Here is a 27,592-nt window from a genome sequence, read left to right as displayed (position 1 = left end):
CATATATTATTCAGTAGTAGCCATTACTTCTAGCAAAAGAGACTATTTGTAACTCAGGGTTAAAAAGGGGTTGCAAAAAGACCAAAGCACCTCCCCACCAGCCATCAGCAATTAGATGAGCATAGATTAACTCCAAGATTAATATGAGATCAACAGTCAAGAAGTAAACAATATCCCAATCAAGGAATGGCCAAACAAGCCAACAGTAAACAGTAAACAGTCCAAATAAAGTATCTCTAGGACTACCCCCACCAGCACTGACAGGGCAAGCCACTAGAATATAAACTGAGAATACACTCCACTTCTTACTAACACTGATAAGATCAGTGGAGATTCTCAATCATCCAGGTTGTAGTTGTCTTAAAGGTGCTTTTTTCTTCAAAAGAGAACTGAACTGGTTTTTGTTTTTTGCTTTTGCTTTTGTTTTGTGGAAGAAGAAGAAAACATTTTGCTTCTCTTCCAAGACACTGATAATGTTACCATGGGTAATGAAATGTCTGCAAGAAAACAACCAAGCTCAGAGAACACCAACGACCCGCTATTATTTCCATTTTAAAAATGATTATGCCAGATGTATGGTAAATATTGTATTCCTGTGGAATGCTTGTCTATATGCTGCATATACCACTCCTCGGTTGACATCCTCTAATTTATTGTGAGTGTATATGAAAGTAGGATTCATAGGTTATTGATACCTGTGTGATATATTCTGATGAATAGTGATAATAGAAGAACCAGATATGAGTTTTGAAGAAAAAAATATGCAATTTACTGAATATATAAGGTCCAGAGAGGAAGAAAGAATATTCTGTTATATGGTATGTATGGGTCAAGTTGAGAGAAGAATGAAAAAATATTTGGTCATTTGGAGGCTGAAGAGTGAATAAGAATAATAAAGTAATTGTTCGATGGGGATTTGCTTAGAAAAAGGATTCTTTGTTTCAAATATATAATTGGAGTGTTCATAAGTACAAATATTAAAGGAAGCAAAACTTGAGAATGTAAGAACTTTGAACATGGGGCAAATCATGTTTGGGTAGTAGAAAAGGTGGATTTGGGCAGCAATGATGTAGAAAAACTGAAAAAACTGAAAGAAATTAAAATATAACCACCACAGAAATAGAAAATAGGAGTTTTATATGGAACAGCATAAAAATAGATTAATTGCTCAACAGAATGAGTGGAGAGTGGATGTATGGAAAGAAGTTAGGAAAACTGCTTGCACCAGATTGAGAGAATTATGCACAAAAGTGTGCAGAGTTGTACTCATGGGAAGTATGAAATCTGATTTTTGAAGAACACTGAAATGAAAAAGGCTCTGGATAATGCATGTAAGAAAGCGACTGTTCCAGAAGTGAAAAAGAGAAAAAAGGTATTGTGTAATGCTTATACAGATAAAAAGATTGCTGCAAGGAATGTAACCAAAGATAGCAAGGAACTTCTAAAAGAGACAAAGGAAATGCAAATATGAAAAAAAGTAATAAAGCATTTTTGAAATGGATGAAGTAGGTTATACAAGAGACCTAAACTATTCTCCAAAAGAGGTGAGAAGTGGTATATATGGATATCTGCAAGGATGATTTGCAGGGATAGAAAAGCATGGAAAGGCATTGTGAATGGAATTGGTAGGAAGTAGTCTTACCAATATTTTCTTGCCTTATCTTATATCATGTATTTCATGTCCTTGTTATGCTATTTCTTATTCCCTGCCTTCATTGTACATGCCACTGTTTGTGCAGAAAAGAGTATGCATGATGGCTATGAATATATGTAATTTAAGTATTTACATCATGCTTAACTGTTATCAGCATTCAGCTTCCTTTATACCTTCTATACTTCCACCTCTTAAAATACTAGACAACACAGTATCAACAGTAGAGACCTTCAAATTCTACCATATTGCAAGATCTAAAATGGATAGCTAACATCAAAAACGTTATCAAAAAAGCACAACAAGGAATGTTCTTTCTGCACCAACTCAGAAAGCTCAAACTGCCCAAGGAGCTGCTGATCCAGTTCTCAGAGGAATTACTGAATCTGTCATCTGCACCTCTATAACTGCCTGGTTTGGTTCTGCAACCCAACAAGACAGACACAGACTTCAGAGGATAATTAGAACTGCAGAAAAAAACAATTGCTACCAACCTGCCTTCCATTGAGGACCTGTATATACTACACAAGTCAAAAAGAAGGCTGTGAAAGTATTTATAGACCCCTCGCATCCTGGACATAAACTGTTCCAACTCCTACCCTCAAAATGACGCTATAGAGCACTGCACATCAGAACAACTAGACACAAGAACAGTTTCTTCCCGAACACCATCACTCTGCTAAACAAATAATTCTCTCAACACTGTCAAATTGTTACTAAATCTGCACTATTATTAATCTTCTCATCATTCCCATCACCCATCTCCTTCTATTATGACTGTAACTTCGTTGCTTGTATCCTTATGGTTTATATTGATATTGATTGGTTCCTGATTGCTTATTTGTACCCTATGACTATCATTAAGTGTTGTACCTTAGAATTCTTGATGAACCATATCTTTTCCTTTATGTACACTGAGAGCTTATACACCAAGACAAATTCCTTGCGTGTCCAATCACACTTGGCCAATTAAAAATTCTATTCTATTCTATATTCTATTCTATTCTAGGTCTTGCTAGCTTCCATGCAATGAAACACACATTCATGAATGCTATGGTACCACAGATTATAACCCTAATCCTTTTGCATAATGGTGAGATTAACTCTGTAACAATTGCACTGCCACTACTGTATATATTTCAAATATGTAGTATCTTTACTCAGAAGAATTTGGTTCTTGGTAACAGAGAACAGGTAATCGCAGAGAAAATTCAGTGTTTGGCATTGACTTTCTATTGTGAAAATTTGGGTGTTAGAAGCTTGCCTCTTTTTTTCATCTGGGAAGAAAACTGTCATAAAAAGTCACAAGGGTGGCCATAACTGTACAATTGGAGGTGTCATCTTGGTGGGTTTTTTGACACACATCTGCAGATCTCTCTGCAAAACTATGCCACCATAGAATTGTTGATCTTTAAAATGGGGTAAGAAGGTTTTTCTGATTTGTTTGTGGTCAAGGAATTTATGTAGAAGTGAAATTGCATTTCTACTGTCAGATTCAAGGATGTTTTTTCCAGTTGGTAGAAAAATATAGCTGTTAGTGCAGGTCAACTTTTATTATGGTATATTTGAAACCAAATCTTCTTTGTTTAATGTTATTTAGAATTTGAACTCAGTAAAATGTTTAGGTAAAATCAGACTGAGTTTGCATAGGTGGCTATATAGTGTAGCTATATGACAAAATCTCTTCCACCCCAGTCCCCAACCAATCCATGTCAAGGAAAGTGATTTGTGATATTTTCTACCAGCTGCTGATATTTAGTCTGATAGAAGGGAAACAAAGCCAGGGAAATCCACCTTAATGTGGATAAATAGAGATAGCACCATTTATTGTTATAATATCTTAGCACAATAGGGATTACCAGAAAGGAGTAGCAAATTTTATATAAAAATAGGTTTTGTTTTATTTTATTTTATTTTATTTATTTGTCACAACAGTATATATAAGCATAAGCATGAAATAACTATACGGTATATAAGCATATATATAAGCATAAGTATGTAATAACTATATGAAATTGGATACAATTAAAGGAACATTAGGACAGGAACAGTAGACACGTTGGTGCTCTTATGCACGCCCCTTAACAGACTTCTTAGGAATGGGGTGAGGTCAATAGTAGACAGTTTTTGGTTAAAGCTTTGGGGATTTTGGGAAGAGACCATAGAGTCTGGTAGTGCATTCCAGGCATTAACAACTCTGTTACTGAAGTCATATTTTCTGCAATCAAGATTGGAGCGGTTCACATTAAGCTTAAATCTATTGTGTGCTCGTGTATTGTTGTGATTGAAGCTGAAGTAGTCTTCAACAGGAAGGACATTGTAACAGATGATTCTATGAGTTAAACTCAGGTCATTTCGAAGGCGGCGGAGTTCTAAATTTTCTAAACCCAGGATTTCAAGTCTGGTGGCATAAGGTATTTTGTTGTAATCAGAGGAGTGGAGAACTCTTCTTGTAAAATATTTCTGGAGTTTTGCCAGCTCCAGGACTTGTGAATAGCACATTGAATTTGGTATGAGGAAGATCATTGTGTAACAAACAGTGCAGTATAGGAAATCCTGATCTAATGTAGCATATGGATCACAGGTTCATGTAGTGAATATACAACTGTTCTACAGCATAATTTGGAATTCTCTATTGTAGCTTCTACTTCATAGAATGATATATCCATTGAGATCAGCTAGGCTCACAATATGAGTATTCCTTCCAATGACTTATTCGTTTATTTACTTGGATTTACATGCCATTCCAATTGAAACGGATTCTGAGTGCCTTATACTCTACATTACAGTCCTGTAATCAGATTAAAATACAATAATGACCCAAAACATGACCAAGACAGATGATATTCCTTATCATAAATTCAATAATCTAGTGCTACTTTTTCAGCAGTGATTCAAAAATTCCCATCATCTTGAAAAGCCCTCCAGAAGTACAAGATCTTAACTACTGTGTGGGACCCAAGCCAGAATGGGCTGCCTTGAACTCTGTGTATATGCTATTCTGAAGGAGGGGTCTGCCCTTGGGTTCATCCCTGGTTTACTTGGTAGCAGGTTTCCCATGACAAGCTTTTCTTGCTAGCTCTAACTAGACAGGCAGGTTCTACTTGGAGAAGTTGGTCTTGAAAATACCCAGGTCCTAAGACACAAAAATTTATAAAGTAGTAGTGTCACAGGGGCAAGCCAAACTGAATCTGGTAGTAATCAGGTTGTTGCAATCTGGACCAACTGTAAATTACAAATGGTATCAAGGGCTGACCTGTGTAAAATGAATTGCAGTGGATTCTAAGAGATGACAAAAGCACTTTTTGTACGTTCAGCATTTCTTCATGTACATTTTCATTTTAATGACTTTGAGATTTTGAGTACAAATCATGTTTAGGTAGTAGAAAGGGTGGATTTGGGCAGCAATGATGTAGAAATTTTTTTTAAAAAACTGTAAGAAATTAAAATATAACCACCAAAGAAATAGAAAATAGGAGTTTTATATGGAATAGCAAAAAAATAGATTAATTGCTCAACAGAATGAGTGGAAAGTGGATGTATGGAAAAAGGTTAGGAAAACTGCTTGCACCAGATTGTGTGCAGAGTTGCACTCATGGAAAGTATTAAATGAAATGTAATAAAAATATGAGACCTTTGATGTACATCTGGGGTTGTGAGCCAACAAATAGTGCTCCATTTCTTTTCATGAAGATATCCAATTCAGAATTATCCACTCCTTGAAATTAAGTCTTCTAAATGGTCTTGTTAGAGAAATTTAAGCTGGAGATATTTAGGTGCCAAACTTTTTTTTTTTAAATTTATATCCCGCCCTCCTCCGAAGACTCAGGGCGGCTTACATTGTATTAAGCAACTGATCAAAGGAATAGGAAAGATTGTGATGAGATGATATGGGTCTTTTCAGTTCTGCTGGCTAAGCACTAATGGGCAACTTCAAGATCTTAACTCTAAACTAGACTGGATTAGACAGTCCTTAATCTACAGAGCAGGTTTAAATAGGGGATGTCTTTTTTAAAAAGGACACACAGTCTCCTGGCTTTATAACTACTATTCACATTGATGGAATTGGTTTACTCTGCAGATGCTATTTTATCTTGAATATGGATGGGTTTTGATTCATAGACATGCATATACAAAAGAAGGAATACTCATAAAGCTTGTTTTGAAAACATGTTTTTCTTTTCAGATTTTTCGAAGAGCTGACAAGAACGGTAAGTGGATGCGTGTGTGACTGTTTTTTAAGCAATGCCACTTGTTGATACCGCCTTTTGAATAGAAGACAATATGCATAGCTCAGGTAAAGTATCTGTGCTCTCTGAGCTTGGTTATTTCCTTGCAAAAGTTTTATTACCCAACAAGTGCTATGAGTGCTGAGTTTGCCCCCTATTTATATAAGTAACTTCATTGGCATCCTTCAGTCTCAAAAGACTATGGTATCGTGCTCTGGAAAGAGATCCTAAAACAGCATCTAGTGTGACTAAAAAGGCCAATTCGAGAGTGGCAATCCCTTCCACACTGAGGGCAGATACATTCTGTCCCCTGCCCAGCCCCCAGATTTCGCCGGTTCCGGGACTGCCTCTTTGCCTCAGTCTGCCGAACAAATGTCTCTTCGAATTGGAGAAGGCCATGCTGCCTCTTAAGCCTCCAAGCTGAATGATCAGAAGTCAAAGTTTCCCAGTTGTTAATGTCCATTCCCAGGGCCTTTAGGTCCCTCTTGCAGATATCCTTATATTGCAGCTGTGGTCTCCCTCTGAGGCACTTTCCCTGCACTAATTCTCCATACAGGTAACTTGCACTATAGGTTACTATTAAGAAACTTGCACTGCCAGTATTGGTAGGGATGGAGGTGTTGGTGAGGATAAGTAATGAAATGTCAGCAAGCAAACAACTAAGCTCAGAGGGCCCCAGGGACTCCACGATACAGCCTTTCCTATTTCAAAGACTAGAGATGGGCAATCAAGTCATCTAATAGAACCCTGGGTTCTCTAAAATATCCTTTTAAAAGCAGAATGGGGGGGGGAAACATTTCTATTTCAGCTCTCTTCTAAGAAACTCAAGCTGACAGATACAATTCTCCCTCACACCCCAATTTTTTCTCATCACAAGATTAAGCTGAGAGACAGTAACTAGCTGAAAATGATCCAGAAAATGTAATATAGGTAGTCCTTGATTTACGATCACAATTGGGAATGCAACTTTGATCGCTAAGCAATGCAGTCATTAAGTGAGTCACGGCCAATTTTGTGAACTTTTTGCCGTGGTTAAGTGAATCATGTGGTCATTAAGTAGATCAGGCTTTCCCCATTGACTTGTGAGAAGGCCCCTGGGAAGGTCACAAATGAAGATCACATGACTTTGGGATGCTACATCTCTTGTAAATACCAAGCACCTGAATTTTGATCATGTGACCATATGGGTCAGTGCAAGAAGCAGTCATAAGTCCCATTTTTTCAGTCCTGTCTGAAAACAGGACTCTGAACAGTCATTAAACAAATGATGATAGGGTTATCTGTAGTTTTATGGGGATCTGAATATTCCTTTTTTTTCAGATCCCAGAATTATATCCTATACTAACCCTTATAGCTTCCAAAGTTTTCTCTCCAGTGTTAAAGGCTAGAAACTTCATCATATATGAAAACTAAGTTTCACCGGTGCCTAAATTTGTTAATAATAAACAAACATCAGCCTATAGGATGCTATAGCATACCTAAAGCCTTAGCAGCCTACTTTGTAACCCGTGGTGGACTTTTAATTCCTAGATGTTTTTTCATGCATTTCTCCACTGCTTATCACAATGACATTTGCTCATATCATATCCCTTATTCATAAGAACATGATGTCTTGCCTGTCAATCATTCTTTCTACTTCAGTCAGTCCATTCATTATGTTTATCTTCTGCTGGCATTAGGTTTCTTCTCTAGCCTTTAGGTTCCCTATATTTCCATCCCTCTCACTCCCAAGAAATTGCTCAGAACTTTATGACTTATATGTTGTTTTATGCAAAGTTGGCTTTGATGAAATCCATTTCACAATTCATGTTTGCTTCATTTTAAATATATTTTGCTTTTCTATTTTGTTCCACACCACACTTGTCATGATATCCCCAATTTTTAACTGGAAAACTGAGACCAATCTTATTTAACATGTTCAGGGGTGAATTTTAACCTAAGCTTCATGATCCTATGTTTGCACCTATTTGTTTATTAACAGGAAGTTCCATCTTAAGAAGAAAGCAGACCAAACTCAAGAAAATCAGTAACAAGCTACAAGGACCTCAAAATGACAACACATCATGACATCATAATGCAAATAATACCACTTAGTACATGTGACATGATGTCTGATGCAAATACATAAGTCACATGACTGGTGTGATGATATCATGATGTACATATCAGCATTTGCCCAGCTCTATAGACACCTCTAGCTGTACTGTAATCTGCTGTGTTACCAAGATGTATTTTTAAAAAGTAGTGTTTACACTGATTTTATATTATTTTTTTATTTTTGCATCTGCCCACCTGGCAGTTTGAAAGCATGAAAATGTGAGTAGCAATAGCAATAGTACTTAGACTTATATACCACTTTACAGTGCTTTACAGCCCACTTTAAGCAATTTACAGAGTCAGCATATTGCTCTCAACAATTTGGGTCCTCATTTTACCCACCTTGGAAGGATGGAAGGCTCAGTCAACCTTGAGCCTGGTGAGATCTGAACTCTAAGATTGCAGGCAGCCATCAGTCAGCAGAAGTAGCCTGCAGTACTGCACTCTAACCACTGCACCACCATGGCTTAAGTCAGCGGTTCTCAACCTGTGGGTCAGGACCCTGTTGGAGGTTGAATGACGATTTGCCAGGGGTCGCCTAAGACCATCGGAAATATGGGAAGTATACTTGCGAGTTGAAGAATCGCGCTCCAATGGTTGACTCCACAAGCCAGCTGCAGGCTCTTCAAATCGCTAGCCGAATTCAGCTTCAGGCGCGATCAATTAAAAAAGAGAGAAATCTTTGCTCTGATGTCTCCCTCTCAAGCCAGCTGCAATCACTCCCAATCGCTAGCCTAATCTGGCTTCAGGCGCGATAAACTTAATAGGGGAGGAGTCTCTGCTTTAATGCCTCCGTCCTCAAGACAATAGCAAGCAGTTCAGATCGCTAGCCAATATGGCTTCAGGCGCGCTAAATTCAAAACGAAAATAATTTTACAGTTGGGGGTCGCCACATCGTGGGGAATTGTATTAAAGGGGTTGCCACATCATGGGGAATTGCATTAAAGGGGTCGCAGCACTATAAAGGTTGAGAACCACTGGCTTAAGTAGATTAATAGATACCACTTCAGTGGGAAAGTAACAGCATTCCTTGTGCCTTTGATGTATAGCCGTGTGGCTATACATCAAAGCCATGACCACAGAAAATGTCTTCAGATAATGCTGGCTCCCTCTGCCAAGAAATGGAGATGAGCACCACATCCTGGAGTCAGACATAACTAGACAGGGAAACCTTTATCTTTGTATAATAGTAGATTACAGCAGATCGTAGCATACGCTTACATTTTATCTGCATTTGTTGTAAGCAGTGCATCAACATTTTCAGAAATGTAAAGATTGAAAGAGAACCACAACTATGCTCAAGTTCATGGAGTCGTTCCAAAGCATAAACCAAATGAATTTTTCTCCCAATTCAAGGCTCTTGCCAAAGTAATGCTTCAGAATAGTAATCTAATTGATAAAACCTTTTGCTCTTCCTTTTGGTCCTGAATCACCTACATGTGCTACTGCCATTGTTGGTATGAATCAGGGGTGTAAAACTCGCGACGTCACAGTGGTGTCACATGACACATCATGACTTTTTCCCCCTCCTCTAAACCGGGCATGGGTGTGGTCAGCATGTGATGCATCCAGGCCACGAGTTTGACAGCCCTGGTATGAATGATTTCCACACTCATATATTATGATGTAGACACTATGACTTATGGATAGCCCCGAATCACTGACATTTCCAAATGGATCTTTGTTGCTATTTATTATTTATTTAGTGTATGGCATATCATACATGGACTAGCAATATATATTAACATTTCAACTAGATCAGTAGAAGCTAAAAAAATATAAATGTTAAGAAGATCTATGTTCAAATACCAACGTCTTGGTATGCCATCTAATCACTGAAGCACAGCATTGCTTATGTATGTAGTCCTTGATTTAGAACAGTTCATTTAGAGACCCTTCAGAGTTACAACATCACTGAAGTAACTCATGATCTTTTTTCACACTTACGACTGTTGCAATATTCCCACGGTCATGTGATCAAAATTTGGATGCTGAACAATTGGCTCATATTTATGACCATCACAGTGACTCGGGGTCATTTGATCTCCTTTTGTGACTTTTTGACAAGCAAAGTCAATGGGGAAACCAGATTCACTTAACAATTGGGTTACTAAATTAATAACTGAAGTGATTCACTTAACAACTGTGACATGAATAATTGTAGAATGGGGCAAAACTCACTTAACAAATGTCTCACTTAGCAACATGAATTTTGGGTTCAATTGTGGTCATAAGTTGAGGACTATCCCTATTAAAAGAAATCAGATACTGGAGTGATATATAACCTCAGTTTATAGCCAGTCAAGATGTGATCTGCAGTTTGACTTGGGATCCCTCAGTCACCCTGAAGGGAGGATACTTTGCCCCAATCATTGTTGCTAAACAGAGGCTTATTAATTCTTACCTGACCTGGGGTTTCATCATGTTTTCCTGCCATAGAATATGTTGTATTAAATCATATATAGCATACTAGGTAGAGAGGTCATCCTGTTCTCTTTTCAGAAAAATATAATTATTCCATGTCTTTATTTAAATGTAGATGACGGGAAGCTGTCATTTGAAGAGTTTAAGAAGTGTTGTGCTGATGGCATCCTCAACTCTGAGGAATTGTGGAAACTGTTCAATGATATTGACAGGCATCATTCAGGGTAAGTAATGGGATGGATAATCTAGGAGTTTAAAGAAATGACGTGTACTTAACCAAAGCCCTTCTTGGAAACAACCATAGCTTTATAGCAGATCACAGATTTTTCCTGCAAAAAGTTCTTGGCTTAATCATTTGCATTCTCAGAAGGATTGCAAAGATACCTATTTGAAATTCTAAAAAGCAGCTGCCATTTACGAAAAGGAAAGAGGATGTAAATTTTGTGGATAGAATTTTTCCCTGGTTTGCTTTCAGTTGCTAGAAAAATCCTTAAGCAAACAATGGTATGCAGTTAGCAGAAATACAAGCATTTTATGATGAGTTGGATGATTTTGCATCTCATGCTTCACGCAATGTTTTCATTGTATTTAAGTTCATCTTGCCTTTTTAAAATTCCAAAATACAGAATATATTCACCAAAATATGCTGAAGAAACTGCTTTTGGTTTAGTCTCAAGTTTTATGCTCAATGACCTTCTCTTTCCATCAGATTTATAATGGTACGATTTAATAATTCAGTAAACCTGCAATACATTTTGTCTAAAGAATTTATATGGCTGTTTTATATGAAAACAGAAGCACTACTGATTTTGAGGAAGAAATTTGACCTGAAAATTCATGTTGTTTTAAGAATAGTCCAGTCTGATCGTAAGTAAAATAGCACGTTAACTTCACAGCAGTATGCCTGAATTCCATGAATCAAAATCAGATTTGCTATTTTTGTCCAAGGGCACATTAAAATAATATGTAAATTATCTATGGGATATGCAAGCAATAATTCTGCTTATTACAGCTATAGCATAACAAATGATTTAATCAATCTCAGTAAGTCCCATATCACATATGAGGATTTTAAGATAAAATGGACTGCCTGTAGCATCTACTGAATTCACAGCAGAAGTAAGACCTGAATTAGAACAATTCACAGTTGCCTAGCCACTAGTCTTTCCAGCAATATATATTTACTTTTATTGTAGACAATAATTAAGAAATTTAAACACATTTCTCTGGCAGATCAAGAGATTGAAGGCAAATTAACCCATTCTTACAGTTGTTTTTTTAAAATAGTTTGGATGCTTCTAAGTGGTGATTGTTTTCTTATGCCTTGTTTCTCCATCTATGCATACCATCTAGTCTCTTTATTTTTTTCTGGACAATTTTTCTGTTTTTTTATTTCAATTTGATTTTGGCAATGTATTCCTATTTTTATCTTTTAATCGTACAGGTATCTGATGTGATTCTGCTTAGTTTCACCTGCTGCTTCCTGTCTATTAGGAAGCTTATGATCCATTTACAAGTGTGTCCAGGTACCCCTAGCTAGTTTAGCTTAGTTAGAAGATGATGGTATTGAATGCTGAACTAAAGTTTACAAAGAGGACCCTTGCATAGGTCTTTGGAGATTCAATATGTTGTAGGATGTAGTGCAGAGCCATATTAACAGCATCATCTGTTGATCTATTTGATCAGTATGCAAATTGCAAGGGGTCTAACAATGGATCCGTGCTGGTTTTCAAGTGAGACAGCACTAGTCTTTCAAAGGTTTTCATGACTACAGATGTTAGAGCAACTAGTCTGTAGTCATTCAGTTCCTTGATGGTGGGCTTCTTCGGCACTGGGATGATAGTAGAGCATTTGAAGCAAAAAGGAAATATAGCAAATCTCTAGCAATTTATTGAAAATTCAGGTGAAGATGAGGGCCAATTGGTCAGCACAGACTTTTAAGCAAGAAATTATCTTGTCTGGGCCTGGAGCTTTTCCTGGCTTTCGCCTGTGAAATAGGTCTTGCACTTCCTTTTCTGTGATCTCTAGGGGTTGTGAACACAATGGGATGGGGTCAGTTGTAGGAGGCTTAGCTGTTGTTGGTGTGTCTGAGATGGGGGGTATGGAGTAGATGGCTGTAGTTTTCTTTCAAACCTGCAGTAAAACACATTCAGGTCATCTGCCAGTTGTTGATTTCCTTCAGCCTGGAAAGGAGGTTTGCTGTAGCCAGTGATATTTTTAAGAGTTTTCCACATGTTTGCTGGTTCATTTGAACTGATTCTTCAGTTTTTCAGAGCAGCTTCTTTTTGCTGCTCTGATCTCCCTTGTTAATACATTTCTGGCCTGATTGTACAGCATTTTATCACCTTTTCTGTAGGCTTCCTCTTTGGAATGACATAGCTGCTTAAGTTTAGCTGTGAACCAAGGTTTGTTGTTACTATATATTCACAAGTTCCTGGTTGGTACACATAGGTCTTCACAGAAGCTGACATATGATGTTACAGTATCTGTGAGTTCATTCAGGTCTGCAGAGGTATCTTCAAAAATATTCCAATCAGTGCAGTCAAGGCAGGCCTGTAGCTTTGACTCCTCAGTCCAAGTCTTCATTGATTTAATTGTTGGTTTTGTGGTTTTAAGTCTTTGCCTTTGTAAGCAGGTACAAGGTGAATCATGCAATGATCAGTGTCCTACAGCTGCTCGTGGTAAAGACTGATAAGCATCTTTTAGTGTTGTGTAGCAATGGTCTAAAGTATTCTTGTCTCCAGTGGGACAATTGACATGCTGAAAGTATTTTGGTTACTTACCTGGGTAACCTGTATGCAAATAATCCTCTGTAAATGACTGAGTATGCTTTAATGTACAGGAGGGGGAAAAGAAACAGAGTCTCCTCTTCCCCCCAAACTCTATAGATCCGTGATGGCAAACCTATGGCACGCATGCTGGAAGTGGCATGCAGAGCCATCTCTCCAGGCATGCCAGCTATCACCTGTTGCTTTTCCAGGTTCTGGTGCACACAGCCAGCTGGTCTTTGCACACACATGTGTGCCAGAAACTGGAAGACCAGGTGACAGGCGTGCATGTGCACACTGGAAACTGGAAGCTCAGTTTCCCAGTGCACACATGCACACCAGGGAGCTGCTCTTCTGGTTTCTGGTGTTCCCCTGCATGAGCACGTGCACTCCTATTTTGGCACTTAGTGCCGAAAAGGTTCACCAACACTGCTATAGATAGATTATAATTTAGCTTTAACTTGGTATTAGAATTCTCAGTAGGAATGGATTTCCAGAGGAAAAATTGCGGACTTCAAGAACCAGAGCACTACTCAGGTGACTCTGAGGACACAGATAAACCTCCAAGTGCTTCAAAAACCTCTAAAATGACCAGCTGTTTGCAAAGAATATAAATCTTTCAATTCCTCACTATCCTGTCAGAGCTGAAGAAGCTTCTTGGATGAGAAGCAAAAGGTCTTCAAAAGAAAAAAACAAGAAAGTCCAGTTGCCTCCTGAAAAAGCATCATCAATAAAGAAAGAAAAGGAAAGTAGGATGCCCAAGATAGCAAAACTGTAGACACATTTTGAAGGAAAAACACACTTTCAATACGAAATGTATATTTACATAATTAATAAAGAAACAGTCAAGTTCTCAACAAGGGCATTGCTTGTCTTGTATGCTTCTCTCTTTTCCTTTTTTCTCTAGCCATACCCATTGCAGAATTCTGTGAGTTGAGAGAAGGCTGAAAGAAACTGGTTTAGAATAACCTTAAATATTCTGTTCCATTTTATTCTGTTATTTTTACAAAAACTCTCAGGCTGCAACTGCACACTTTTGTTGTCTCTGATCGGATCGGTTGTAGATTTTTTAAAAGCTTTCAAAGCCTTGTGTCTGCAAAGAAAAAAAAAGATGTGTATAATTATCAAAATCAGAGACGTCTCAAATTCAAAGATCTGAAAAATTACAGCCTGACTAGAATACAAAAGACTGTTTTGAATATCTAAAAAAGTTTTCCCCTTCCCCTCTCACATTTTATTTATTCATTGGGTTTTTAAGCTGCACAACTCAAAAGATTTTTTTTTTTAATTTTATCACTTATCAAACAGCTTCTCCAAAATATTGTTGGGTGAAACTTCAATTATTATATCCTGCAGAGTTAATATAAAGCTGGCCTTTAGAGTAGGGCATGCTGCTGTCTCCATATATATCTCCATATAGGTTTCAGGTACTGGTAAATTCTCAGATGCAGTGTGAATTCAGCCATCTCCTTGATATCAACCTTACTGGCTGCTATACTGTACTAACAAGCAGTTTTGTCTCTTGGGTATCTGTTGGTGTGGAAAGCCCATCCACAGAACTGACTCGTTTACCTTTGATGTCTATACATTGCAAACATTATTTGGAATCAGTCGGTTAGTTGTTACTGCCTTGGGAGCAAAAATTGCTACTGGTAGTAGTTCTGAAGAGAGCAACTGTTTTGCTGAACAATCATATATGACCTTAACTAATGCCTATAAACATAAAGGCTTGCAATTTAAGCCTGGAATGGAAATTCTGCTTTTGACTCAGGGAACAGAAGCTTTTTTTGCGGGGATGGGGGGGGAGTTGCCTTTATTCAATTCACACCAGTGGTGGATTGCCCCCCCCAACCCCCGGTTTGCAAGAACCAGTAGTAAAACCAGTGGGGGGCTCCAGCCACCGACCCTGATGTCATCAGGAAGCTTCTGTGCATGTGCAGAAGCCCGTGCGGCCCCATTGCGAACTGGTAGTAAAGGTAAATAGAACCCACCCCTGATTCACACCAGAAAATTTATTTATCCTTTATCACTGAATCGTACTAAAACTCAGCTGGGAAGTAAGAATCAGTAAACACTGCCCATCCCAAGTCAAAATCAAATAATCCAATTCTACAGAGGAATTATTGAGTCTGTCATTTGCACCTCTATAACTGTCTGGTTCGGTTCTGCAACCCAACAAGAAAAACACAGACTTCAGAGGATAATTAGAACTGCAGAAAAAATAATTGCTACCAACCTGCCTTCCATTGAGGACTTGTATACTGCACGAATCAAGAAGAGGGCCGTGAAAATATTTGCAGATCCCTCGCATCCTGGACATAAACTGTTTCAACTCCTACCCTCAAAACGACGCTATAGAGCACTGCACACCAGAACAACTAGACACAAGAACAGTTTTTTCCCGAAGGCCATCACTCTGCTAAACAAATAATTCCCTCAACACTGTCAGACTATTTACTGAATCTGCACTACTATTAATCGTTTCATAGTTCCCATCACCAATCTCTTTCCACTTATGACTGTATGACTATAACTTGTTGCTGGCAATCCTTATGATTTATATTGATATATTGATCATCAATTGTGTTGTAAATGTTGTACCTTGATGAACGTATCTTTTCTTTTATGTACACTGAGAGCATATGCACCAAGACAAATTCCTTGTGTGTCCAATCACACTTGGCCAATAAAATTCTATTCTATTCTATTCTATAAGGAAAACCATATTGAATAGTCCTGTAACTGCATGGCCAGCCAGATGCTCATCTGTAGGAAACCAAGAAATTAGAATTCCCCTTCATATATTCATATTCCCAGCAACATGACTCTCATTCCAGAAGACATATTAAGCCATTATGGCTATTAGCCATTGAAAGTCCAATACAGTCTTGTCTATTCTGGCTGGCAGCAACACTTCTGTGTTTAGGAACTTAATTTCAAATTGTAACATTAAGGTTGGAATTCTGTCTCTAAGTTCCAGTAACATTTCTCTTTATTAAGTGGTAGGGCTAGTAGATCCGGGTTGTAAAAATCTAGAATATCACAGTGATCACAAGAATTAAAGCAGTTCCGTTCTGGAGTCAATTCTAGAAAACAGCAGCACTCTTCAATTAAATATATGTTCATCGGCTAATTGTATAGTTCTAACGTAGTGGAATTTCAATGATTGGTTGATCCATGTATCAACTGCAGGCAGATGTTTGTATATGTGAAGGAACAGTTTTGTTTTCCAAAACAAAAAACATAAATATATTTGTTGATGTTTGCCTATGAATATGAGAAAAGATGCATTCTTGGTTTCTCACTTAAAGGAATGCCTCTTTTAAGATGGTATTGGCCATCTGCAGTATATTTAAACAGGTGACCTAAAAACAACTTATAGTGATGTTTGATGCATTATTGTTTGCTTCCCTTGTTATTTTTAAAGAAAATGAAACATTAGGAGGAGGTTATATCATATGTGGTTTTATAGACCATTCATGTTTAGGGGAGCAACATTTAGATACTAAAGTGTGTGAAACGTGGAAAATAAATAACCAAAAGGTATTGCAATGCTTTAAAATCTGCTGAATTAGTGAATTACAGACACTGTTTTAGTCTTTTAGAATGTTGGTAACATGAAAGATCTCTAAGTTTGAAAACTTTCTAAGTTTGCTCTTTGAAAAATCTTGTTCTGTTATTTCAGAAATGAACAATGCATGTCATGTCTGAATTCAGTCTGAATTAAGGATTCAAGCACTCTTGTGCTGTAGAAGTCCTATCATCCCCAGCCAGCAATACGAGGGAGGTTGCTTTCAAGGGATTTCAAACCATCTATTGTTATGTATTAACAGTTGTGCCTTTAAATATTTGAGCGGGAAATCAGCACGTTGCTGATTGGACGAAGCCTCCAGCAGAACTGTATAAAAGGAGAGGTTTTTCCCCCAGCCTGTTGCTGGGTTCACCATATATTAAAGAGCTGTTGTCACTACCCTGGTCTCCAGCCTCGTTACTTCCCGAACTTAACATTGGCGACGAAGGTGGGATCTCGAGGCTAAGGAGAACCAGAACCGAGCTGAAGCACGCTAGTTCCGAACCCAGCAAACTCAGGGCAGAAACGCGGAAATGGCAAACACGCCACCGCGCATACAACCCGGGCAGGAGAAATGGGGAACATATGATGACCCGTTTAAAGCTTTCTAGAAGCCAACGAACTACAGGGGATCCTGATAACCGCAAGCGGGCTTACTTCCTAAGCCATTGCGGGCCGAGTGTCGAGATTGCGGAAGCCCTGGCAGAGCCAACGCCGATACAATCGGTATCGTGGCCGACTCTGCAGACTTTGCTGAAGAACCATTTCGCACGCCCGTCCAAATACGTGCAGCGGTTTGAATTGAGAACGAGACAGATGGAGGCGAGTCCATCGGTGACTACATGGCGCTAAGAAGAGCGCCCAAGGACTGCGGATACCGAGACTTAGACGAGGTGCTACTCGAGCAACTCATCCGAGGGGTCAAGGACATCCGCCACGGCGACGACTGCTAGCCAGGAGCAACCTGACACTAGCCACCGCTCTGGGCGAGGCCAGAGCACACGAAATGTCTACTAAAGCAGCAGAGACTCTGCAAAAGCCTCTTCAATCCAAAGGCGGCGCAAAGCCAACGCCAGTACACCAGGAGGAGATTCAGTCCGAATCAAGGTGAGGCGAGGATGAGGAAGGGTCTGCGGACCGAGAAACGCGACACTGAGGACCGTGACGAGTGCGGAAGCTGCGGAGGGCAGCATCAGCGCCAACGCTGCAGGTTTAAAGACGCAACATGCCGGTGTGGGAAGAAAGGACACTTAGCTCAGGTTTGCAGAGCGCCCAACCTTCCGCCGAAAATTCAAATCGGCCAATCAAACGCGGAACCGGAAAGGCGGCCCGCGATTGGTTCAAACAAGAAAGGCGCCAAGTCTAACCAAACGACTGTCATTATAGGCGCGCCTCAACCAAAGTGGAAAAGAAGATTTTCACAAAGCCCAAGATCGAGGGAGTACGGTGCAGGCTTGAAGTAGACACGGATCAGCGATCACCATCATGTCCTGGGACACTTTGGCGAAGTCGCTGCCGTCCGTCAAGCGCGCCATCTGCAAGCACAGCGGCTACGAGTCCACGACTACCAGGGAATCGCATCCCTGTTCGAGGGACCACCTCCGTCCGAGTCGAGCACGGCCCTCACAAAAGACCCTGCCCATCACGATCGCCGAAGGAACTCTGCCCAGTCTGTTGGGACTAGACTGGTTTCGTGCCCTGGGCATGGGAGTGACTGGCATCTACAGAAGTGACTGCAATTTGAAAGACATTCTCTTTAACGAGTTCGAAGATGTCTTCAAGGACTGCCTGGGCAAGTACAAGGGGACCCCTATTTCCTTCAACTTAGACCCCCAGGTAGCCCCATTAGGCTTAAGGCGAGGAGAGTCCCTTTTGCCCTAAAACCAAAAATTGATAAGGAGCTGGACAAGCTCATAAATCAGGGGATTTTGGTGCCAGTCGATCACGCAAAGTGGGAGACGCCAATCGTCACCCCCATCAAACCGGACGGGTCAATTAGAATTTGCGCTGACTACAAGGCGACGCTTAACAAAGCCTTACAGAAAAGCGCTACCGGTTCCGTGGTGCAACATTTGTTGCACTCCTTGGGGCAAGGGCAAGTCTTTGCAAAGTTAGACTTGGCCCAAGCCTACCAACAACTGCCAGTAGACGCCCGCACAGCCGAAGCCCAAACGATTGTGACGCACAGGGGGGCATTCAAGTGCACCCGATTGCAATTTGGGGTTAGTGTGGCACCAGGGCTGTTCCAAAACCTGATGGAACCTTCCGCCGAAAATTCAAAATAAGCAATTTAACACAGTTCAGGACTTTAAAAAATACATCTGTGCCCCTCCCTTAAAAAAAAACATCTGGAAGCACCCTAGGATATCCTGACTTCAGAAAAGTAAAAAATGACAAAAAGGAATGACAGGAACTTAAGAGAATCTGAATAATGGGGCAAAAATATACCTTCCTGTCATAATACAAATCTAAATTTAGGTGGCATAGCAGCACCTAGGAGCAATGTACTTTTTCAGGTGAATAGAAAAAGGAAATAGACATCTCTAAAAATTCAGCATCTTTTTAATAGCTCATAGGGATGTAGGCTTTTTAAAACAGTATATATTCCATGCATACCTGAGAGCTGGATTTCTCTGTCAATGATGTCAACTCCAATATCTTCAAGCCAGGGAGAAGCAGCTTGTAACCTCTGGTTAAATGCAGCTCCCCATTCCTTTTTTGTGACCCCAGAACCACCACCAGTTGGACCATGAAATGATTTCCGAAATTTGATAACATAGTTTCCTAGCACTTTGAATTGGGAAAGCTATAAATTCTATAACAAATTCCAAAATAAGCTTAATTTAACACAGTTCAGGACTTTAAAAAAATACATCTGAACCTTAGCTTGTGTCATCTGCCACCCACTGCACCCTCCTCCCACAACACATACAGCCTTGTGCAAAGACATCATTTCTAAGACAATTTATAAGGTTACACTCAGAAATAATTTTGCAGCTATTGCATTTTTCTCTTTCTGATGGCTTTTGAATGTATATCTGATAAGAAGAAAGATTTTTAAAAAACCCATTATTATTATTATAGGTCAAAAATAACACATCTGTGCCCCCCTCCCTTAAAAAACAAACATCTGGAAGCACCCTAGGATATCCTGACTTCAGAAAAGTAAAAAAAAATGACAAAAAGGAATGACAGGAACTTAAGAGAATCTGAATAATGGGGCAAAAATATACCTTCCTGTCATAATACAAATCTAAATTTAGGTGGCATAGCAGCACCTAGGAGCAATGTACTTTTTCAGGTGAATAGAAAAAGGAAATAGACATGTCTAAAAATTCAGCATCTTTTTAATAGCTCATAGGGATGTAGGCTTTTTAAAACAGTATATATTCCATGCATACCTGAGAGCTGGATTTCTCTGTCAATGATGTCAACTCCAATATCTTCTGAAACACCACATCCCACAGAGCAGTAGCATAGCTTCCCCTTAATGATTCCTTAATCTTGGCTTGAAGGAATTTCTACAAAAGTGATTAAATTAACCTCAATCTCTAGCAACAAGTAGTGGTCATCTGAAAAACAAATAAAGGTATATGCTGACTCCAGGTTAGAGTTGTTGTAGCCAGTCCGAGAGTTTAAGAGCATTCAGTTATATTAGCATAATAAGGTTGTTCCCAATGAATGATTGGCGCTGACAGGCTGCTGATGTCCTTAGAAAAACAAGCTACTGTGACTAACTTTTTACTATTGTTGCCTATGGAGACCTGAACGAAGCAGAATGAAAGGTGTCACTTTCCTGACACCTTTCATGTCTAAAAATTCAGCATCTTTTAATAGCTCATAGGGATGTAGGCTTTTAAAACAGTATATATTCCATGCATACCTGAGAGCTGGATTTCTCTGTCAATGATGTCAACTCCAATATCTTCTGAAACACCACATCCCACAGAGCAGTAGCATAGCTTCCCTTAATGATTCCTTAATCTTGGCTTGAAGGAATTTCTACAAAAGTGATTAAATTAACCTCAATCTCTAGCAACAAGTAGTGGTCATCTGAAAAACAAATAAAGGTATATGGACCAAATTGTTGCTCTTTTGCTAAACACTGAACATGTACACATTTACTGTATAATACTTGATACAGATAACGCATATTATGAAACAAATAGGCTTGCATTATGGAATATTTTGTATAAATATAGTCTTGAAGGTTAATTGCTAAATGTGATAGCTCTTTATGATAGCAACAGCAATAGCACTTAGACTTATATACCGCTTCATAGTGCTTTTACAGCCCGCTCTAAGTGGTTTACAGAATCAGCATATTTCCCCCAACAATCTGGGTCCTCATTTTATTGACCTTGGAAAGATGGAAGGCTGAGTCAACCTTGAGCTGATGAGATTTGAACTGCCAAACTGCAGCTAGCAGTCAGCTGAAGTAGCCTGCAGTGCTGCACTCTAACCACTGTGCCACCTTGGCTCATTATGATGTAAAGCATGCATCAGAATAAGTGAAAAGCATAGCTAAGTGTTCAACACCAAGTGTATTATACGCTGTGGATATAAAATGTCTACTTGATTGATTAAAGTATTTGTGGATAAATTTATAAAAATATTTGTAGTAACATTGTTGGGATCATGGAAAAACATGTGTGTGTGTGTGTGTGTGTGTGTGTGTGTGTGTGTGTACAAATGATTCTGCATTGTTGATTAAGAAGCTTAATACTATAATTCCTATGACTATTAGATTCTATGATGCACAAGCAATATGGAACTGAACATTAATTTATCAAAGAACCAGATAGTTGTGTTTGCTAATGACAAATAAATGTCATAAATGTCAAAAAAACAAAAAAAAGTTGATGACTTCTGTACCTTGACAAAATACTAGGTATGGAAAAACCTAGTATTTTAAGTTATTTTAAGTTCAAATCATAATACAAAAGTTGTTGAGGAATGAATGTCAAAATATGCAAAAATGGCTATGCATGCATACGAATGTGCTTCTGGCCACTTTGTAAAATGGAGATGAACTTAGATACATCAGAAAAATATAAAAGCTAAACACAATGGGAAATGGTTACTTAAAATGTGTGCTTGATAAATCAAGAAGAGACAGAATCAATAATGAATGGCTCCTGAATGAATGCGGACTGAAGTAAAAAAATGACAAAAAGGAATGACAGGAACTTAAGAGAATCTGAATAATGGGGCAAAAATATACCTTCCTGTCATAATACAAATCTAAATTTAGGTGGCATAGCAGCACCTAGGAGCAATGTACTTTTTCAGGTGAATAGAAAAAGGAAATAGACATGTCTAAAAATTCAGCATCTTTTTAATAGCTCATAGGGATGTAGGCTTTTTAAAACAGTATATATTCCATGCATACCTGAGAGCTGGATTTCTCTGTCAATGATGTCAACTCCAATATCTTCTGAAACACCACATCCCACAGAGCAGTAGCATAGCTTCCCCTTAATGATTCCTTAATCTTGGCTTGAAGGAATTTCTACAAAAGTGATTAAATTAACCTCAATCTCTAGCAACAAGTAGTGGTCATCTGAAAAACAAATAAAGGTATATGCTGACTCCAGGTTAGAGTTGTTGTAGCCAGTCCGAGAGTTTAAGAGCATTCAGTTATATTAGCATAATAAGGTTGTTCCCAATGAATGATTGGCGCTGACAGGCTGCTGATGTCCTTAGAAAAACAAGCTACTGTGACTAACTTTTTACTATTGTTGCCTATGGAGACCTGAACGAAGCAGAATGAAAGGTGTCACTTTCCTGACACCTTTCATGTCTAAAATTGGGAGCTACTGTCTCACCTTGGATATTAATATCGGATATTGTGTGTATGAATATATGAGCATATACATACAATTCCTCAGCATTCAAATCTATGCTTCTGCTGATATATCTATGTTCAAGAGCCTCTTAATTCTCCAAGTGATTGAAAGACTCAAGACAGCTTTACCCAATGATTAGGAACTGAATTCTAACTGAAAAGATATAAGAGGTGGAAATAGAGTTTGGGAAGTGCATGCCAGCTTTATGCTGGGCAAAGGTATATGGACCAAATTGTTGCTCTTTTGCTAAACACTGAACATGTACACATTTACTGTATAATACTTGATACAGATAACGCATATTATGAAACAAATAGGCTTGCATTATGGAATATTTTGTATAAATATAGTCTTGAAGGTTAATTGCTAAATGTGATAGCTCTTTATGATAGCAACAGCAATAGCACTTAGACTTATATACCGCTTCATAGTGCTTTTACAGCCCGCTCTAAGTGGTTTACAGAATCAGCATATTTCCCCCAACAATCTGGGTCCTCATTTTATTGACCTCGGAAAGATGGAAGGCTGAGTCAACCTTGAGCTGATGAGATTTGAACTGCCAAACTGCAGCTAGCAGTCAGCTGAAGTAGCCTGCAGTGCTGCACTCTAACCACTGTGCCACCTTGGCTCATGATGATGTAAAGCATGCATCAGAATAAGTGAAAAGCATAGCTAAGTATTCAACACCAAGTGTACTATAAGCTGTGGATATAAAATGTCTACTTGATTGATTAAAGTATTTGTGGATAAATTTATAAAAATATTTGTAGTAACATTTTTGGGATCATGGAAAAATGTGTGTGAGTGTGTGAGTGTGTGTACAAATGATTCTGCATTGTTGATTAAGAAGCTTAATACTATAATTCCTATGACTGTTAGATTCTATGATGCACAAGCAATATGGAACTGAACATTAATTTATCAAAGAGCCAGATAGTTGTGTTTGCTAATGACAAATAAATGTCATAAATGTCAAAAAAACAAAAAAAAGTTGATGACTTCTGTACCTTGACAAAATACTAGGTATGGAAAAAACTAGCATTTTAAGTTATTTTAAGTTCAAATCGTAATACAAAAGTTGTTGAGGAATGAATGTCAAAATATGCAAAAATGGCTATGCATGCATACGAATGTGCTTCTGGCCACTTTGTAAAATGGAGATGAACTTAGATACATCAGAAAAATATAAAAGCTAAACACAATGGGAAATGGTTACTTAAAATGTGTGCTTGATAAATCAAGAAGAGACAGAATCAATAATGAATGGCTCCTGAATGAATGCGGACTGAAGTAAAAAAATGTGTCCAGTATGAAAGAAGTTCATTGAAATAGCTTGGGCAAATAGAGAGAATGGATTGCAATCAAATTCAAAGGAAATACAGGTCGTTCTTGACTAAAACCTTTTGTTTAGTGGCCATTCAAAGTAACGATGGCACTGAAAAAAGTGACTTACTATAAGTGGATCCTCACACTTAACAACTGACATAATCATGTGATCAAAATCTGGGCATATGGCAACCAGCCTGTATTTACAGTTGCAGACTCCTGGATCATGTGATCACCATTGGTGACTTTCCCATCCAGCTTCTGACAAGCAAAGTCAATGGGGGAAGGCAGATTTGCTTAATAATGATATTGTTCCTTTAACAACTGCAGTGATGTGCTTAACAACCATGGAAAAATAAAGGTCGTAGAATTGGATACAACTCACCAACAACCACCTTGCTTAGAAATGGAGATTCTGGTCTCAGTTGTGGTCATAAGTCAAGGACTACTTATAAGGAAGGGAGAATGAATAGGCTGAGAGGAAGTGTAAGACTGAGAAAGTCATGACTGAATGGAATTGATGAAATCCTGAAAAACCGTAGAAATGATCGTCTCATTAAATGGCTTCCGTTTCTTTGCTTATTTGTTTCTTGTTTCTTTTCTGTATTCTACATCACATAGCTTACCCTGAAAAAGGATAGAGTATCTATATAACTTATGCCTCATTTCTCATATTAAGAAAATGATTTTAACTCAGAAAGATCTGGCACAGAAAGCATGCTATGCTACGTAACATCTGTGAATGATGAGTCAAGAGGTGGCTCTTCTCCGCCATGATGCCTACCTGAGGAGACAGTCTGTGACCTTCTGTAGGAAATGGCCAGGCTGAGTCTGAGGGAGGGGCCAAACACATCATCAATCATGAATTCCTTTCCACCCACAAAGATCTAGGTCCAGCCCACCTTGAATTCCTTCTACTCTTATTTCCTGCTGATTTTCCTTGACTGCTAGGAGTTCAAACTCTTGTCAAGAGCTCAATAATAAATAAATCTTTACACCTATTTGAACTGTCTAGATCTCCTGATTTTTATGGCACTTGTCACCCTCTCCCTCCAAAAGTTAGTTCCATCTCTGTTAACGTTCAAGAAGTTCCTCAAGATCTGGTTATGTCACCAGGCCTGGGAATCCCAGGGAACCGATGATATTTTAAGGTAGCTCCGTTATAATGGTTGATATGTTTACTCTCTCAATCTGTAGTTTTCCTACAGTATTCCAATTTTTTAAATAATATTTTAATTTATAATAATTATTACCCATATTTTATTGTTTTTATAATGATTGTTATACTGTTGTTTTATTTGATTTTCGTACACCAGCCAGAGTCACATCCAGTAAAATAGGTGACCATATAAATTTGACAAATACATAAATAAATAAGAGCAGAGTCTCCAAATAGAATACATTTTAATTTAGTATGATGTTTGTAATATGAATGAAAAATAAGAAAAATAGCATGCTGGTTTCATTTTCACTAGGAGATTGGCTTTCAAGAAATGCCAACTGCTGACTTGTTTTGAGACATAACAAGAACGTTGGCTAAATAATGGGACGCAAAGAGTAAATTGCAACATTGAGATTATTATGGAAAGGCTGAGTCTCATACTTTCCAGTGTGTCTCCAGTCCTTTGGGGAAAAGGCTGACATCTGGGAAGATAAATATTTTAGACTGCCTATTCATAATATTTCCTTCTATTCACGCCCCCGCAGAGACACACACCTTCCATTTTTGCTATAATCCCACAGTGATGATTGCTGACTGAATATTCTAAGTAAATAGATTTTATCAAGTAGAAAAATATGCCAATTTATATTCTGAATCTGCTCCCAGAATATATTTCTGATTCTATTTGTCATTAAAGCGTGTCCTAGAAAGCATGCCCTTGAGCACCTTAAAAATCGGAATTCTTTAGCAGTTATTGTATCAGATTAGAGCCGAAGAGATATACTCATTAGTTCTACTCAATAATGAAACATGATACAAAAGCCACCAATAGTTTTCTGTTGTTGTTGTTGTTGTTGTTGTTGTTGTTGTTAATCATTGCACAGTCAGCCAGATGTTCAGACTGGTTTGGCATTTTTTGTTGTATCGAGTCCGTACCAAGGACCTGGGATAGGCAAATCTGGATGTTTGACAGTGTTACAGATATCGTCACAGGATGGAAGCTGTTCCAAGTAAAGCTGCCTTCTGCAATTGTCTGATGGCAGATTTATCAATGCCTATGGCTTTCAAGTGGTGCTCCAGTTGTTTTGGGATTGCACCCAAGGTGCCTATTACTATTGGTACTACCCTTGCTTGCCTTTGCCATAGTCATTCTATTTCTATTTGTAGGTCTTTGTATTTTGTTAGCTTCTCTAGTTCTATCTCTTCTCTTCTGCTGTCTCCAGGCACTGCCACATCCACTATCCATTATTATTATTATTATTATTATTATTATTATTATTATTATTATTATTATTGTTGTTGTTGTTGTTGTTGTTGTTGTTATTAAATCTAATTTTTGCGCTGATGAAATTCCAATGGTTTTTAGCTGCCCCCATAACTGAAACAATGAAAATACGATAATAACCAGATTTAAATAATAATATATGATAAGAATAACACACCTGACAAGAAGAAAGAAAAGGGATTTCACTCTCCTTGCAAAAAAAACTGGGTGAAGGGCCAGGATTTCAAAGGCCATTCTAAACAGCAGGATGGGGACCATCCAATCATCAGGTGAAACATTATCTGAGAGGGGAGGTGCTGCTACAGGAATGGTATGCTTCCAGGGTTCTAACACATAACAGAATGTGCCAAGCTTGCAGGATCAGATTACTCAGATGCTACAGGAAATAGGATATCCCTCAAATAACCCACCCATATGCCATGTAGGGCTTTATAAGTGTTATCTAAACCTTGAATCAGACTCAGAAACTGGCAACTAGTGCAGCTTGCAAAGCAGAGGTGTTACATGAACATTCTGTGTGAAAGGCCCCTCCATCTAGGAGAGAAAGCAACTGATGTACCAGATGAAGTTATTCATTTTTGTTCAGTTTTCAGCCATTCAGTTTTGTTAGGATTGAGCTGGGGATGATTCCTTCCCATCCAAAGCCACACAGGCTCCAGGCACTGGTCTTGGCCAGCCCACTGTAGAAATATATAACTGAGTATCATCAAACCAGCAGATAACTTCATCCAATAGAATAGAATAAGAATAAGAATAAATAGATAGAATAGAATAGATAAGCATCATAAAATGATGCCCCCAATCCACGCACATACAAGGGCAATATGAACAAAGGCCCCATCCATCTACCCATTCCAGGCAATGACTAACCCCTCAGCTGAACTGCCCATTAGATCCTCACATATCCCAAGCTCTCACTGAAATCCCACTGAGTCATCATTAATATGCACCACATTTTCTCACCTCTTAATTTTTAAGTGATTTTAATTAAAAATAAATATATGAGAAGATGGCATCTTGCAGAGCAAATTATCAGCTTTTATTTATAAGAATCTCAAAAGCTCACTTGTGTTTTATAAGCATTCGTTTAAACAATATTTTCTTTTAGAAATGTGTCCAGTTGACCAGTAATTAGATCTCTGTCTTTCAGGCAATTTGTTGGTAAATATATGTTTTGTAGCTATCCACAGACACCATGGTAATTCATGAATAAGATGGTTCTATACTGGT

General features: G+C 38.4%; 1 protein-coding gene across 2 annotated transcripts in view; it reads left to right on the top strand.

The window, feature by feature from the left end:
• Positions 1–27,592, top strand: part of NECAB3 (N-terminal EF-hand calcium binding protein 3) — a 135,323-nt gene that overhangs the window by 65,179 nt on the left and 42,552 nt on the right. For both annotated transcript variants that reach the window (XM_058178362.1, XM_058178361.1), the window contains 2 exons: positions 5,838–5,862; positions 10,517–10,625. In XM_058178362.1, the coding sequence (XP_058034345.1) occupies positions 5,838–5,862; positions 10,517–10,625 (134 nt within the window). The remainder of the gene's footprint in view (positions 1–5,837; positions 5,863–10,516; positions 10,626–27,592) is intronic.

The sequence above is a fragment of the Ahaetulla prasina genome, chromosome 3 (genome assembly GCF_028640845.1).
Source record: "Ahaetulla prasina isolate Xishuangbanna chromosome 3, ASM2864084v1, whole genome shotgun sequence".
NCBI classification, from domain to species: domain Eukaryota; kingdom Metazoa; phylum Chordata; class Lepidosauria; order Squamata; family Colubridae; genus Ahaetulla; species Ahaetulla prasina.
The sequence above is the reverse complement of the archived record's forward strand: the minus strand, read 5'-3'. Positions and strand labels throughout refer to the sequence as shown.